This window comes from Dioscorea cayenensis, chromosome 14, assembly GCF_009730915.1.
Source record: "Dioscorea cayenensis subsp. rotundata cultivar TDr96_F1 chromosome 14, TDr96_F1_v2_PseudoChromosome.rev07_lg8_w22 25.fasta, whole genome shotgun sequence".
In the NCBI taxonomy this organism is placed as follows: Eukaryota; Viridiplantae; Streptophyta; class Magnoliopsida; order Dioscoreales; family Dioscoreaceae; genus Dioscorea; species Dioscorea cayenensis.
In genome coordinates this window covers 21,113,464-21,130,029 of record NC_052484.1, presented here as the reverse complement: position 1 = coordinate 21,130,029, position 16,566 = coordinate 21,113,464, and the positions used below count along the sequence as shown (strand labels likewise).

The window sequence follows — 16,566 nt, the reverse complement described above, 5'->3', positions numbered from 1 at the left end:
TATTATTATTATTATTACTAATAAAAAGGCCATAAAGAGTTCTTTTTATCTAGGATTGGATCGGATCTATCTCTGAATCCGATCAAGGTGGAGCCACACACACACACACACATACGGCGAAAGGGAGGTCTTGATTGTGTATCGGATCCCGCCGGAGTATGGACGTGACCGCCGCCGCAGGTAAGCCGTTGACCGCGGAAGAGGAGGCGCTTAGGAGAAGCACCGACTGCATCTACTTCCTTGCCTCCCCGGTCACATGCAAAAAGGTTCCCCTTTTTCTTCTTCTTCTTCTTCTTCTTCTACTTCTTCTTCTTCTTTTGTGTTGGGGGGTCTCTTCGATCTGTTTTATGTACTTCGATTGATGAGGTTGTCTGCGAGGAATTGGGTTCTGGGGTGACAGTGGTGGCTTAAAGTTAGGGTTTTTGATGCTTTGGATTTGGAAAAACAAGGGCCTTGATGAGTTGCTGTTATGGGTGACAGTGGTGGCTTAAAGTTAGGGTTTTTGATGCTTTGGATTTGGAAAAACAAGGGCCTTGATGAGTTGCTGTTATGGGATGCTTATTGGATTTGGTTGTAATTTTGGGCGTCAGGTTTTACTATAATAGTTGTTGATCATTCAGAGTTTCTATTGAGATGTAAGATTTGTCAGGTGTTTGGGTCTTTCGGCACTCGAATTCTCTAGCATGCTCTGGCTATCTGCTTGATTTGCTGTGAGTTTGGGCCAAAATATTAGCTTTTTAGTAGCTGGTGATTCAAGATCATCTTTTGCAGCTTGCAGTTATAAGTTGGCATTCTATATGTTTTACTTTCTAATTCTTAAGTCTTAATTTATTCAAGGTGATGTTAGTGAATGCATTTCAAGGAAAGCTTAGTTTTAATAGGATTTTTTTTTTTTTAACCAAGAAATCTTTCAACTTGTATGGCTTGCGTTGTTTTATGAATGCAAGTTTCCATGTTTGAGAAATTATTTAGTAACATCTTCATGGAATTGATCGATTCTGTGAATTAAAATTCATGAATATAAACAAGGGTACATGATACGGTGAAATACTTTGCCACACTAGGGGCGGTTCAGTTTTGAATCCTTGTTCTTTTTTCAAAATTTTCAGGTGTGTAGAATGGCCAAAATTATGTCTGTCACTTTGGTCTTTTATGGTTCCGTTTCATAGAGCAAGCAGTTTGGATTTAGTTGGTTAGTGTTTTGACATTTGGTTGAGAACGCAAGAATTATTTGTCTCTTAGTGAGTATTAGTATGAGATTGAACTTCCTATAGTTTAGGATCTTATTTTGAAGGCATAGGCTTTCTGGTTCTTTCCCTGTTTTTTAAGTGTGTGACCACCTGCTTAATCACCAAATTCAATGCCTATGATGTTTTAAGTTTAAATATCTTCTTGTCATGTTATTAGTATAGTGCAAACCAATTAAAAAGATCAGTTAGCAATATTCTTGCTGCACATTAGTCAACTTGAAGATGTCTCATATTTAATCAACTAAACATCCATTTATGGAATACTTTCAGTAAATTCTGGTGTTTCTTGATTTCTTAGAAAATGCTTGGATTGATGCATGTGAGTACCACTTGCCTTGTGCATGTGTTTGCACATGAGACTCAGGGCTTAAGTTACAAGTTATAATCTTTCTGTCAAATGTCAATGTGTTCTCTATTTCTTTTTGGCTGTAACATTGCAGCAATTTGTCTTCTCAGGGAGTAGAATGTGAGTTTCGCCACAGTGATGGTGCCAGGCTTAACCCTCGGGATTGTTGGTATTGGTTGAATGGGAGCTGCTTAAACTCTAAATGTTCTTTCAGACATCCGGTAACCACTTCTTCATCTGCTTTTATTAACCATTACACAGCTACACTTTGGAAGCACAATTTGAAGTTTTATTTTCTTTCTTTAGCCACTAGATGGCCTCTATGGAAATCCAGGAACACCTGGGCCAGCGGCACCAGCTTTGCAAAGTGCAGCAGCATCTACGCAAGGCCCAGCACCCACTACTGCGACGTATAATGTAAATAAACAGAATGTTCCTTGTTATTATTTCCAAAAGGGACTCTGTCTGAAAGGGGACTGGTGCCCTTTCACCCATGGGCCAAAGCCAACTGATATTTCAACCATGCAACAAGTAGCAAAGGTTTCTACATCCACCAACGATCCATCTCGCACACTGCAGGCACTCAGGGGCTCCCCTTTGAAGGAGTGGACTGCTCAGCAGAATGTATCAAAAATAAATGTTGATATGCCAGCTGAAGGACTACGTCTTTCAACAAATCGTGTTGCTAGAGCTGAAACGGCTGTAAATAATGGTCAGGCAGGTTTGAAACACTTGCCATATCAACCACCAAAAGGTGTGCACCCAAGACCACAGCAGACTAAGGGTCCTCTCAGCGGGGGTGTTGATCTTCAGAGGCCTCCAAATCGCCAGTCTCAGCCAGGCACTGAACAGCTCCAGATTTACCGAAAAGCTGATGATCAGTTGTTGGGGGGCCTTTCTGGTTCTGATGCTCTCGCAGATGAAGCTAATCATGGAAGACCACTGCTTCAAAGCAGAAGGAATTTGGTCCACACAGATGATTTAGATTACCAGCACCAGGACTGTGAAAGTGATCAGTCTCACAGGTTGAGTGATTGTGACCGTAATGAGCAGGTATCCAACCAGTTTGGTAGGGGCAAAAGGAGCTCTGCTGAAATGTTTGTTGGTCAAAGAAGTTGTGTTCGTGAAGGAAAACTACCGCTAAGAAGTGGAAGCAGTGATGAGGTGGATGGGTCTGATTTGCGTCTTCGGTTAATGAAGCAAAGAAGACTGAATGGTTCAAGCTCTGGTTTACACCCTGATCGTCGTGGTGAAACCTCTAGGAGGAATGACTGCAATGCTGAAGAAAGAAATCAGCGTCGTGACTCTCAAAGGGATCGACAGGATAACCATCAGGAAGGCTCCATAAGAAATCGTCTACAAGGGAGAATATCGGCTTCGAGGAGATTGTCACCAGATAGGCCTGCTGATATACAGCCTGAGAGGGAAAGTGACTGGAGAAGGTCCCAGGGCAGAGTGTCACCGGGGAGGCCAATGAGCCATCGGGGGAGGCTCTCAGAAAGGATAAAATGGAAACCAGATGAAGTTAGGTCTGCAGATATTTGGAGTTCTGGTGGCAAATCGATTCTGATAGAAGATGCGGAACAGTTAAACTTTGCTGGTCCAAAGAGTCTTGCAGAACTGAAAGGTTTAAAGGATGCTGAGAGCTGTTTAAGTTCAGGGGAGCATAAAGGCAGAGTGTTAAAGAAGCAAGTTGGCCACCAGGAACCTGAAGCTTCTTTTTCATTTGAAGGTCCAAAGCCTCTGAGTACCATTCTGAAGCAGAAAAGAGGAGTGGCTTCGACAATCAGTAGAGATGAAGAGGGTGATAATAATGTTAATCCTGCCTTGTCATTGTCAGTGTTAAGTAACATGCAATCCATTCCTCTGGACTTGGATGATGAAGAAGAAGAGGGTCAAATACGCGCAGAGGATGAGGAACTGCCTAATGATCAAGATTCATGTAGAGAAGAAGAAGAGGAGGAGGAAGAAGAAGACATTGCTGATATGGTGGACAGTGTGGTTGTAGATAATATGGAAAACCAAATCCCGAGGAAATCTGAACATAAAGATGAAGAAGAGTCTGAGTTTGAACCAGTTGATGCTGGAGACTCAAAACAAGAAGACGAAGGTGAGAACACTACTTTTCAGGATGATATTGAAGATGTTCATGAAGATGATGATGAAGAGGATGAAGATGACTTTGCTAGGAAGGTCGGCCTTTTGTTCTCTTGAATATTTGTATTTGTTTGATGATCATCTTTTTTTTTTTTCTCATTTATTTATTTTTGTTGCTGTAAACTAAGAAGCAAACAAGTCTAAGTCTACCATTGTATGGTTTTCACGTTTCTATAAATTCCAAGTTTTTATTTAAATGTGTTCCTGTGTGTGTGGTTCGATAAAAGAATTTTTGATCCCTTTATAATAAACAGATCATTTTGCTTCAAGAGATAATAAATCAGATTGGCGGCCAACATTTGGAGAAAAAAAATAGATTGAGATAAAAGGCCTGCCTGGCCTATATATAATATCTTATCCCTTCCCCTAGAAAGAAACTTCAAACAAGAAACAAGTATCAAGTAAAATCTGAGTCTATGTAAAATGCACTAATGCATATGAAAAAAAAAAAACAGATTTTTCAAGTCAAATGTTAAAAACTATCCAAGTCATAACGTTCTAGTCAACATGAGCAAAACAACAATGGTTTTAAAACCTAACCGGATCACAAATCAGTCTCATATTTGGGTCACGGGTCAGTCAGTCCGACTTGATGACCCATTCTGGTTGGATCGGATGATGTCATAAATAAATAAATAAAAAACATATATATAAACAATACCAAACTTTATAATATTTTTAATCATAATTATATAATTAATATAGAAAAAGCAACAAACACAATTCCCTAATTTTTTTTTTCTTAATCTATTAATCATAAATAGATGATGATAACCACATAAGTTAAACCACGCTCGTAATTAGCCATCAAAAAAAGAAATATTGAATATCTAATTATGTGAGGATGAGATAAGGCATGAACAAAAAAAAATTCAAAACAAAACTAGAACTAAGTATGCTTAATTTAATTCTTAAATTTGGTTGCCATTACCATTAAAATAAAAGTATAAAATAAAATAAGCCCTAAGTGATATATCTATCATTCAAACAAGTATCATGTAAAATCTGAGTCTATGTAAAATGCACTAATGCATATGAAAAAAAAAAACAGATTTTTCAAGTCAAATGTTAAAAAACTATCCAAGTCATACATTCTAGTCAATGGGAGCAAAACAAGTGAACCCACAATAACAAATATCAATGTTTTTAAAACCGGACCAGATCACGAATCAGTCTCATATTTGGGTCATGGGTCAGTCAGTCCGACCGGATGACACTGGTATTCTGGTTGGACTGAATGACATCATAAATAAATAAATTATATATATATATCAAACTTTATCATATTTTTAATCATAATTATCTTAAATATTTATTTTAGTATCATTATTATTTTATCAAAATCATTGAAGACTCAATTAATTAATCTAGAAGAAGCAACAAACACAATTTCCTAAATATTTTGTTTCTTAATCTATTAACCACATAAGTTAACTAGATAACGACCTACATGAGGCAAGTTTTCTAAGTAAGAGCCACGTCGGGGCAAGTTTTCTTAACAATGAGCCCCGTCCGGCAAATTTTTTAGGCAACAAGCCTCGTTGGGCAACGAGCCACATCGGGGTAAGATTTCTCGGTAACGAGCAGCAGCAGCAAATCCCAACAGCAGAATCAACTTGAGCCCACCTGCAATTCAACAAAAAAACAGCCATCCAGGCTCCTAAAGCGACCATCCAGGGTCATGATGCGGTCATCAAGACTCGCAACAAGGTCATCAAGACTAGCGAGCCTGTGGTTCATATCCATCATGTTCTCCGGAGACAGTTACTTATAGTCTGCAATGTTTGCATTCCAGTCCTCAGTAGTTGTATATCTGCCCTCACAACACTCATCCCCCGGATTTGAGTGATCATCTCACCCCTTAGCTAGTAGTAATTGAGTATCCATGACTTGCAAATGAACAATCCTCCTATTAATGACAGCCTGATAAACATCAAACAAAGCATCCGAAAGGATCTTATCAACTTCATTCACCATCAACCACAAAAGAGGTATATATTCAATATGGAGGGCAAGGAACTATATGATTTTTCAAGATAAAAATTTAATGTAGAAGAAATTTATCAGCAAGTCAAAGAGATTTTCATACTTAAGTACTGCAGTCAAATGTTTAAAGAGGATCTTCAAGAAAAAAAATCCATAGGGAGAGCAGAATCCCGGTTTTGATTATTCTGGATAAAAGATTTTTCTATGTTTTTATACTATTCAATTCTCAACAATGAATCTATTTGATAGATTTGATATTATTATTCATAATATTGATCCAATCAATTCAATATCTCAATTCATCCCATTGAATTTATAGGAGTTAAATTTCTCATCTTTATGAGATTAGATCCCGAGTTATTGTGAAACAAAAAATAATGAGATTATGGAAGTAAATATTCTCTCATTTATTGCTACTGCACTCTTTATTCTAGTTCCTACTGTTTTTTACTTATCATCTACGTAGTCAAAATGATTAATTTAATTGAAACTTGAATTATTAGTTCTTATCGATTATTGAAGAAATGAAAGAAAGGGATTCAAACTCCAAGTCTTAAATGAAACAATTAGGGGTGGAATTCAGAAGTCTATAGTATGGTAGTAAAGAACTAGAATAATCCACTATTCTATAGTTGTATAGTATTTTTTTTATATAGATGACAATAAACATGTCATATATTAGATCTACGTTTAAATTAAAAAGCACTCCATTTCCCCTTCTTCAATAGATCAATTTGTGTGGATTTCACTCCATTTTTTTAAGTACTGCAATCAAATGTCTAAAGAGGATTTTCACAGAACCAAGCTAAACATCATACAATGAAGAAAAAAAATCCATACGAAGAGCAAGAATCCCGATTATTTATGGATAATGGATAAAAGATTTTTCTATGTTATTATACTATTCAATTCTCGACAATGAATCTATCTGATAGATCAGATATTATCATTCATAATATTGATCCGATATTATTATAATACATGAGGGAAAAACTCAATATTTTATTTAATTTGCTATTCAATGTGTTTTTCCATCAATTCCAAGTTTTTTATTTAAATGTGTTCCGGTTTATATATGATTCCAAGATTTAGCTAGTAGATTGGGGTTTTTATTTGTATGCGAAGAAAATGAGAGGGTGGATTATCAATCATGGAAAAAATAGATAGAGATAAAAAAGTCGCTTGGCCATACATATGTTATCCATTCCCCTAAAAACACACTTGCAACATCGATCCCATTTGTAATTTTTCCAATTATATATATCTATAAAAAAAGGAGAAAATACCTCGAGCCAATGTTCAAGTATCAGATGCTCCAATGCTCGAATGACCTTATACCTATATCCGAAAACACTATGCTTAAATGACCTTCAACAAAATAAAAAAATATCTATACCTGAAATCGACAGCGCTGGAATGACCTTCAACAACAATATATATATACATACCTAAAACCAAAAAAAAAAAAAGTATCTATACTTGGAACAGATACAGATGTGGGGGTGTTGGGGGTTGATAAGTAGGATTTAAACTGTGTCTGTGTATGTTGATAAGCAGATTTAAACTCTTGATTTTACTCATGTCTTTGATAAAACTCATACATTACTATATATTACTATATTTATTATATATATATATATATATAGTATATACATATGAAAGTAAAGGGTTTAGAGATGGGGTCAACGCGAGATAGAAGAAGGAAGGAGATCGGTGTTGACCGCCGCCGACGGAATGTGTTCATCCAAAAGGTATTCACAGTGCTCTTCTTCACGTCCCTGTATGTCTTAGTGAGGGGTTGGCGCCAGAAGCTCACCACCGGCGGCGGACCAAGGTCAGATCTCGTTCATAATCGCTCTTTGACGAATCCGTCTGAGATCGGGGCTGCTGTTTCCTTGACTGTCTCCTCCGTTTACATACTCTACTCTTTGTATACATATTACTTTGATCTGTTTGTTGAGGAGGAGGATGTCAGTAGTGATGATGATAGATCGGAGTCTCCCAGTCCCCGGTCTCATCATCATCATCATCATCATCATCACTTTGATTGAACTCTTGTTTATTGGTTATTTAGCTAGTATTGTTCTATGATTCGATTGATTGATTTTAGAGAGCGCATGCGCATGGTTGATGGATGATGGTTTTCATGTTGTAGTTGATTTTCGTTGCTTGTTCGTTCTCGCACGATCAAAAGAAGATGTTTGGTTTTGTGTAAGCTGCTTTATCAATCATGGGAATTTATAGGATTTTGGTTAGCAAGTGTTAGAAAGGAGCTGAAACATTAAAGCACTGGTATTTAAATCTGTTAAAGATAAAGATATCATCCAAACTAAATTTTGATTTGAAACTCAGAGAAGATAAATATTGTTTGGTGATCATGGATGAATAATATTAATAGAGAAATATTTTATTTGAAACAAACAAATATGAAGTGGACGTGCCGGAGTGGTTATCGGGCATGACTAGAAATCATGTGGGCTCTGCCCGCGCAGGTTCGAATCCTGCCGTCCACGTTTTAGTATTGTGTATTTTTTTTTTTTTAATATGAAAAAAATCTAAGATCTTGAAATAACTTGACGAAATAAATCAGGCATAAAGAATGTGAATGGAATCATGTCTATTGCTTGAAAAATAATTCACGTTAGTTAGAGTGGGGGATTTTAATTTTCAAGCATGGTTCATTCTCTTGGATCATCTCCAACTATATTTTAAATTTCATTTGAACTCTAATTTATCTCCAAATTTTACCTTAAATTTGAGATCATTAAATATTAACTCCAAATTTAGAATCCCACATATTTATTATTTTTTTAATCAAATAATTTTCTAATTTGGAGCATTGGCATTCCAATGCATTTGTTTCCATTTTTCACCATATCATATGTGAGTAAGTATCAAAGGTTATTATTAGAATAAAAAAAAAGAAAAGAATAAGAATAAGACAATATATCAATCAGATTAAATAAAGTTATCTAATTTTAGATTCGAAACATCATCATCCGCCAAACCATTTGAAATACGTGCCTTGACAGATTCTCCATTCCCAAGCAAAAGACAATAGATATAAGACATTGCACATGTAAGCTAGTAACTCCAATTACTTGTTTCTTTCTCAATTTGAGTCAAGAATATTTCATATTTTCACCAGAACCAACACAATAACAGAAAAAAAGAAATATATATATATATATATATACTTAAATACATTTCATGGTGTTATAATAATTGCAATTCCACATATAAGATTATTAACGAGGGATCAAATGGAACAATAACTAAAGTGAAGAGACAGGCTTAAAGACCTTGTTAATTGGCAGGGTCTACAGTTAAAGAAGAAGCATCACCAGATGGTTTAGCAGCAGGCACAGGCTGCTTCTCTTCATCCTTACCAGCAACAACAGCAGTATCCTCATCCTTCACAGCCAAAATCACAAGCAGAACCAACAAAGGATAACTCACTGTGGTAAGACACCAATTCACCACCAATTGAGTCACCAGATGAACTTTATGCGTATCCACTTGCCAAGCCACTGCAGCTCCAGCACTCTGCACACCCTTATAAAACCCACTATACCTGACCAAAACAAATAAATAATAATGATTCCAACATGTTAAAACAAAATTTATCTTTTTTTTTTTATCATAATAATAGTGAAACATCAACAACAACAAGAACAAGAACAATCAGAACAACCAATCACCAACCTGCTGAGTGTCTCAGAATCATTGGCAAGTGCTCCAATGACCCAATAACAAAGGGTCTGAAAGATGGCATCTAAGAATCCATAAAAAAAGTAGAGAACAAAAGGACCAGCATACTTAGAACCAGAGGTTTTGAAATCAAGCTTATCCGGCCAATTACCATCCTTGTACCTCAACTGGTTGGCAAGACCACCAGCCCAAATCCCAGTGGAAAGCAAAGCCACCAAACCAATCCCAACAAAACCTCTGACCCTCCTCCTCTTGAATGAGAAATCAAGAACATAACCAATGGAAGCAGAACCAATCATCTGAGCACCCCAATAGAAAACATTGTTAAGACCACTAGTCCTGAGGTTGAACAGTAATCCATTGACATTGTTGAATTGGTAGCTATAAAAGAAGTTACTAGCCCATGACGCCGGCACCATCAGAAGCATCTTCCAGTTTGTGAACAGTTTCAGGATTTCAACTGACTCTTTGCTCACACTCGAGTACTTCACGTTGGTCGCCCTTGAACCATCATCACGGACCACTTGCCTCGGTGGCAGGATGGCCAAGGAGAGAACAGCACCGGCCAACATGAAAGCCATGAAGGCGATGTAAGTGCCATCGTTGACGGAGACGGCGGTGGTCCGGTTGTAGTTGAGAGAGAAAGGGATGAGCCCGCCGATGACGCCGCCCATGTTGAAGATGCTCCAGAAAATTGAGATGTAAGTGCCTTTGCGAGTCGCCGGAGGGTATGATGTCATGATAGCGCCTTGTCCAGCCCAGAGAAGCCCTGCGCCGATGCCGAGGATGGCACCGGCGATGATGGCGAAGAGTTGATGCTGGTAGTGGTTGTAATAGAGGAAAGATCCGGCGTAGAGAACGTAAGTGGAGCAACCGGAGAGGAGTGTGAGGCGAGGACCAAGGACGTTGTAGATGCCGCCGCCAAGGACGCCGAAGATGGCGAAGGTGGTGTAAAGGGCGGTGTTAGCGTTGTTAGCGGCGTCGTGGTTGACTTGGCCGCCACCGCCCATGCCGGAGAGAGCGTTGAACATGCCCGGGCAGCAGAAGCATACTAATCCAATGAGACATACTTGAACTAATGGTGAGTTCAATCGGAACTTCCCCGCCGGCGGTGTTTGGAGTGTATGATGCTCTCCGTTAATCTCCTCTTCTTCTTTCATGGCTCCTCCGGCGCCGGATCCCCACCCCATGTTCTTAAATTATCAAATCCCAGAGGACTTTGAAAGTGATAATAAATTAAGAAAAATATAAGAAGAAAGTAGTGATCAAAGAGAAAGTTGTTGTTTTTGTTGTTGTTGTTGTTGTTGTTGATGTTGTTTAAATAGGATGTGGAGAAGAAGAATCCACTTCGGATCTCTTGAACCTTTTAACTTGTTTTTTTTTTTAAAAAAAAATGTTTTGCTTCATTTATTTGAAAGTTAATTGGATAAGAACAGATACAAATCTGTATATTTAAAGTGATATTTTTTGTTTTAATCAAAAAAAAAATTTTTTTTTTAAATGCTGTGCTGACCTTTATCTTTTATGGAATTAATATTTGATTGCCATTTGGGCCGATGAATCCAAAATGAATATTTATTTTTTAAAAAAAAAAACAAATTTAAAAGGATGTTTTCATGATTTTAATCATTTAATTTAAACAGGGTTTAATTTAATCTGTTGGATGATAAGCATTACATATTAAAAATTAATTAAAACGTTGGCTTGATAAAATATTTTTATTAACTCTCGGATGAGAGGGCTAGTGTTGCTGTAGTGTCTTTGGCCTTAAAGAGATCTGTCCTTCTAGTTGGCTATTTATGTTTTTACTTTTTAGTTGTTTGGTTGTGTTATGTGTTCGTTTCTCTATTTCTGGTGAGTTGATTTTTGACGTCCATTATTGGTGCTTTGTATGAACGTGCTTTTTAATAAATATGATTTATTTATTTTTTTCAAAAAAAAAAAACAAAAACTCTTTGATGGACAATTTTCATTGTACTTAAAGTATTTGTCGTGAAGTAAAATCAAATACCGATTGCATCTGTATAGGAGGGGGTGGAATTTCAGTGTATCAATTTACAGCTAAGTTTTTGTCTCTTTCCATGAAGGAAATCACAAGACATCAATATTGTTGTTATTGACGGACCAATAGAATTGATTAAATAAAGGCTAAATCAAATTAATTGGATTTGTGATCTAATCTATGTTGAGTGATGCAGTGTAATTGAGGAAACAGTACAACTTAATTTGTTATTTTTGTGATTGCTACCGATTCACACGCTAAAATAATGCATAACCCTTTGGTGGTGCTGTGCTTTCTATAATAGATTTAAACATTTAATTAATTCATTTTTACCATCAATTATGGGGCATACGGTAAGTGTAAATTTAATCACTTCGCATAAAAAAAAACATGAAACACTTTCACGTATTCGGTATTTATATATATATATATATATAAATCATGCAAAGTGAGTGGTCCTTTTATAATTATTTTCTCTAGTAAGAAAAAAAAAAAAAGTGATTTATAAAGATGGAGGTGTGAAACTAATTGCAAGGTGGGTGTGAAAGTTTTAGCAATGTAAAATTCTCATATTATCATTTTTTTCCTTGACATGCATAATTGGTGGTAATATTTTATGTTCTTTATTTCCTTATGTTCTTTACTTTCAATTTCATTTTAGATCGTTTTTACTTTTATCTCATATTTCTATCCTTATTCTCCTTGTCTAAATTTTGAAAACTCTTTGTCTCGGCTTTGTTGTGTTTTTAAGATTAAATTATAATTATGTACCCATATATTTAACTATTTAAAATATGATTGTTTTTTATAATTGTTGTAAGTTTTTTTATAATACAGGCACTTGAAATTGTTTTACTTATTCAGTTATTTTTTTTATGAAGATTTATATTAATTTGCTTAGATTATTAAGTACTATTTGCTTGAGAGAAAATTATGCTAAAATTATGAGGGCATAGTAAGTGGAAAAAATGTTAAAATAGAGCATCAAGAATTAATGAAATAAAATAAGAAAAAATGAAATATCAAAAGGCATGCAATTTGAAACCTTTTTATCAAATGAAAATTTTGAAAATTAGAATAACTTTGCAAGGAAAATGTGGTCATATGAAATAGTTAAATTAACTTTACATGTATTTTAATTATAACTTTCATTGGGTATAACAAACAGTGCAATCTTATTTATAGGGAAAGTGATTGTAGGAAAAAAAAATTTATAAGGAAAAACTTTAAAACTTTGCAATGAAGGTATTTTCATGAAAAGAATGCGGAGTTAAATTTAATAAGCAGATTCTCCATGTTGCATTTTATTATTAACAAGGTTTTCTTTCATTATTTTTTGGACATTTATAATTGTTCCTTATTAATGGTTTTTCTTTTCAATATTTAAGATTAAAATGTGATTTTTCTTATTTTTTTTGGGAAAGAGGAGCGGGGCGAACCCACTAGAGACCCAGTGGACGTGCATAAGCCTCGGTGGAACAAGTGGGGACAGAGCCGCGCTCACGTGGGCGCTGGAACCACCCGTACATAACCACTATTCACAATTCTCAGAAATGTGCCCTCAGCCGAGAATCGAACTCTCACCACTCGGTGAGAGCTCTATCGGCGACCCGTGTACCAATAGACCCGAAGGTCGTTGGCGTGATTTTCCTTATTGATCGTATGTATATATCATCTCTATTGTAAATTCACTTCATAAAGATAAATATATACATATATATATATATACACACAACATATGTAGACATATACATTATATATACTAATATACATACATATATAAAGACAGGCCGGCAAGCCGGCGCTGATAACCTTATTATTGTAAGTGTGGAATTAGATATGCTCATTTCCTAAGCGTGCAACAATTGGTGGTCAAATACTTCACTAGTCTATCAAATATCAAACTGGTTATTGTTTTCTTATACTTCCATTTGGCACACTCTTGCTCTCTGTTTGTGAAACTATCTAATTTCTTATTTGTTATTTTAAAACTATATTCTTATGACTAGAATCCCATTATTTACTACTCTAAACATCATCACAAACTATGGATATTTATATTGAACAAATGGGGTCTAACTAAGTTTGGAACTCTAGTCATGAATGTTTAGTAATATATATGATTAAAAAAAAAAGGTCAAATTAGAAATAGAAATAAGACGATTGTATTAAATGGTGACTACAACATGAGAACAAATTGATTCCAAGTTATACAAATCAAGATAAAGATTGATGTGGCATATATGAGAGTTTTAAGAATTGTAGCCCCCCTCACCCTATTCATCAAGTGCTTGGACCAGTCTATGTACTGTTGAGTTACTACAATTCAAAAATAGACACAATTTCTGAAACTGATTGTTTTCTTCTCCTTTTGGTTTTTTTATCTTAGTATGCCTTCTGGAGGTTTTCTTTTTCTTTGTTAAAAGATAATTAAAAAATTTATGTGAAAGTTTAATATTTGTCTAACAAACTACTTAAATGTTTAATCCCCTAAATTTTTTTTTTTGAGCTTTACATTACATGTATATATATGCTATATGGATGTCAATTTTTTTTCTACATAAATATATTTATTTTGATCCATTAAATACACAAATTTATATATTCAGATCTTTTTTAACGTGTAAAATGTTTGATTCAGTACATAATTAAGGAATTTTTTTTTTCAATTATCGGTAAGTTATAAAAAAATGTTAATAGTTTTGATCTAAATTTAAATATATTTTTAATCCTTGAACTAAAATGAATAAATTTTTTATCTCCGATCAAAACAAATTTTAAAGTATATAACTCATGAATCAAAAGTACTCGGTCCAATTAAACATTAATGGGCTTACACGCCTCCAAGCCACTTGGCCCAATTTGAAACCCACGCGAAGAAAGTATTCATATTTCCTTTTTTTTTTTTTTAAGTTGCCTAAATTGATCTAATAAAGAAAATAAAAAATATATATTAAAATGACTTTTCATGGATTAATCCAGAATAATTCTTATGCGTTTCGTAATCATTGTTATTAGAAGCAGCTAAAATACTCTTAAGAAACAAATAAAAAATAAAAATAAAAATAAAAATTTAGCCAATTCTTTTGTGCACAATTAAGGATTCTATACATTGCATGAGGAATATTTTATACCAAATTAAGTACAATAAAATGTATTTTCAATTAATGGATCAACTTATAATAGGCTTTTATTTATTTATTTTATTTTTATAAAGGTAAACAAGTCACCAGTGTGCATAGATGAGGAATTAGTTGTTCGATTATATATATATATATATATATATGAGAACTCATCATTTAGAGATGTCGACAGTACTCATTGAATTACTATCCAACAACTATAATCCATTCATAAATAGCATTAAATAATACCAATATTATTATACAATAATCATAAATAGTAAATATATACATTATTTGTATAAATAATAGCTTAGCTATTAACAAGCATCTTAGTGAACAGTCATATGCATAAGTTAAATCCTATATATATATATATTATTGAGACTTACATGTACAACACGCAGGAATCAAATCCTTGTTAATCAAACGGTTGTTCCTAGATATCCATTTTTGAAGCCTGTTTTTAAGAAATGGTTGGTCAAATCTGAAAAATATATATATATATATATATATATATATAATGATTATCATATAATTGAGCTAATTAAAATAATAGTTCACAATTCATACAGTAAGTAATAAAAAATCACCCATCTGGTGATCGGCCTTAACACATATACATACAGTGTATTTTTAATCAATATAAAACTATTGATTCATTTTTTCAACACGTATAATCACCGCCAAAATAGAATAAAAGAGAGGTTCGGAGTCAGTATTTGCAGCTGGCAAAAGAGTATAGCAAAAACCAGATATATATATATATATATAATGGATGCTTATGACCATTACTTTTTTCTTCCGTATCAAAACACCAGTTGAGCCAACGACCTTCGGGTCTATTGGTACATGGGTCGCCGATAGAGCTCTCACCGAGTGGTGAGAGTTCGATTCTCAGTGAGCAGCATTTCGGGAGTTGTGAATAGTGGTTGTGTCAGAGTGGTTCGTGCCCACGCGTGAGCTGGCCTCGTCCCCCATTTGTTCCACCGAGGGCACATGCGCGCCGTTGGGGTCTCAGTGGGTTCGCCCCGCTCTTCTTCCTCAAAAACACCAGTTGACAATTAGTTTTATGTGTCCATATATGTGCTTCAATATCTTTGTAGACATTAATATTGTAATTTGGTTTTAAGTTAAGTTCCTAGCTATTCTTTGATATATATCTACTTTCCAAACTAGAGTGTGAAAGATGGGTCCATGCATTTGAAAATGGAGACAGATGGGAACCAATTCAATGGTTATATATAGACCAAAGAAAAGAAGCAAGTGGGCAAGATCCAAATGAAACCCCACCCACGTTCTCAATAATAAATACTAATATTAAATGTAACAAGTACCAACTTCACCTTCATCCAATGACATTCTAGATTGCATATCATTTTAAATTTAATTAACACAGTGTAGTAGATGCATATCATTTCAAGTTGTGTATATGATCATATATTGATTCAAAATATAAAAACAGTAAGGGGGGCTAGCGATCGGAGGGGGTAAAGCTAAGTTGAGATCTATCCGCGAATCATGCAGGATTTGTCCCCCCTAGGCCCTAGCTATAAATTATAATATCCCCAACAGCAACATAAAGAATGTCAAATGTCAAATAAAGCTATAGCTTTGAGTTGTGTGAATTTGAAGCAAAGTTGCAGATATCTTGTAAAGTAACAAAGCTACTGATCATCAGAGTTTATCTCTTCATAAAGTGCCCAGCAGCCCAGGCAAAGAATAGAATAATTATTTGATAATAATAAGCATATATATATATGTACATCAGATCAAGGCATTCCCACCACCACCAGATCCACCACCTCCTTCAATCTAAACAACTGTACATTATGATAGAGCCGGGATATGTACTGGAGCAATTAATTAATTTTTACAAATCAAGCACCAAAAACTCCATCCGCATATTGAGTCTGGCCATTAAGAAGAAACTCTTTGTAACAAGTAACAACAAACCAAACAAATCAAACACTAAACACAGAACAAACAGAA

General features: G+C 35.0%; 2 protein-coding genes and 1 non-coding gene across 3 annotated transcripts; 2 read left to right on the top strand and 1 right to left on the bottom strand.

Moving 5' to 3' along the window:
* The first annotated feature begins 14 nt into the window (after positions 1–14).
* Positions 15–3,950, top strand: LOC120275783 (zinc finger CCCH domain-containing protein 19-like). The gene is made up of 3 exons (XM_039282481.1): positions 15–266; positions 1,707–1,817; positions 1,903–3,950. Exons 1-3 carry the CDS (start codon positions 159–161, stop codon positions 3,808–3,810), a joined length of 2,127 nt encoding a protein of 708 aa, XP_039138415.1. The 5' UTR covers positions 15–158; the 3' UTR covers positions 3,811–3,950.
* A 4,220-nt stretch (positions 3,951–8,170) lies between these two features.
* Positions 8,171–8,252, top strand: TRNAS-AGA. Its single transcript has one exon. It is a non-coding gene; the product is annotated as a tRNA-Ser (tRNA).
* A 567-nt stretch (positions 8,253–8,819) lies between these two features.
* Positions 8,820–10,791, bottom strand: LOC120276543 (UNC93-like protein 1). Its single transcript, XM_039283306.1, has 2 exons — positions 9,445–10,791; positions 8,820–9,313 (listed from the first exon to the last, which is right to left on the bottom strand). Exons 1-2 carry the CDS (start codon positions 10,638–10,640, stop codon positions 9,046–9,048), a joined length of 1,464 nt encoding a protein of 487 aa, XP_039139240.1. The 5' UTR covers positions 10,641–10,791; the 3' UTR covers positions 8,820–9,045.
* Positions 10,792–16,566: the final 5,775 nt, after the last annotated feature.

Excerpts from the sequence above, each read along its gene's own strand:
- LOC120275783 (XM_039282481.1), top strand. The coding sequence starts at position 159 with ATGGACGTGACCGCCGCCGCAGGTAAGCCGTTGACCGCGGAAGAGGAG. Across the intron at positions 267-1,706 it reads CCCCGGTCACATGCAAAAAG|GGAGTAGAATGTGAGTTTCG; the intron begins GTTCCCCTTTTT and ends TTGTCTTCTCAG. Across the intron at positions 1,818-1,902 it reads AATGTTCTTTCAGACATCCG|CCACTAGATGGCCTCTATGG; the intron begins GTAACCACTTCT and ends TTCTTTCTTTAG.
- LOC120276543 (XM_039283306.1), bottom strand. The coding sequence starts at position 10,640 with ATGGGGTGGGGATCCGGCGCCGGAGGAGCCATGAAAGAAGAAGAGGAG. Across the intron at positions 9,314-9,444 it reads GATTCTGAGACACTCAGCAG|GTATAGTGGGTTTTATAAGG; the intron begins GTTGGTGATTGG and ends TGTTTTGGTCAG.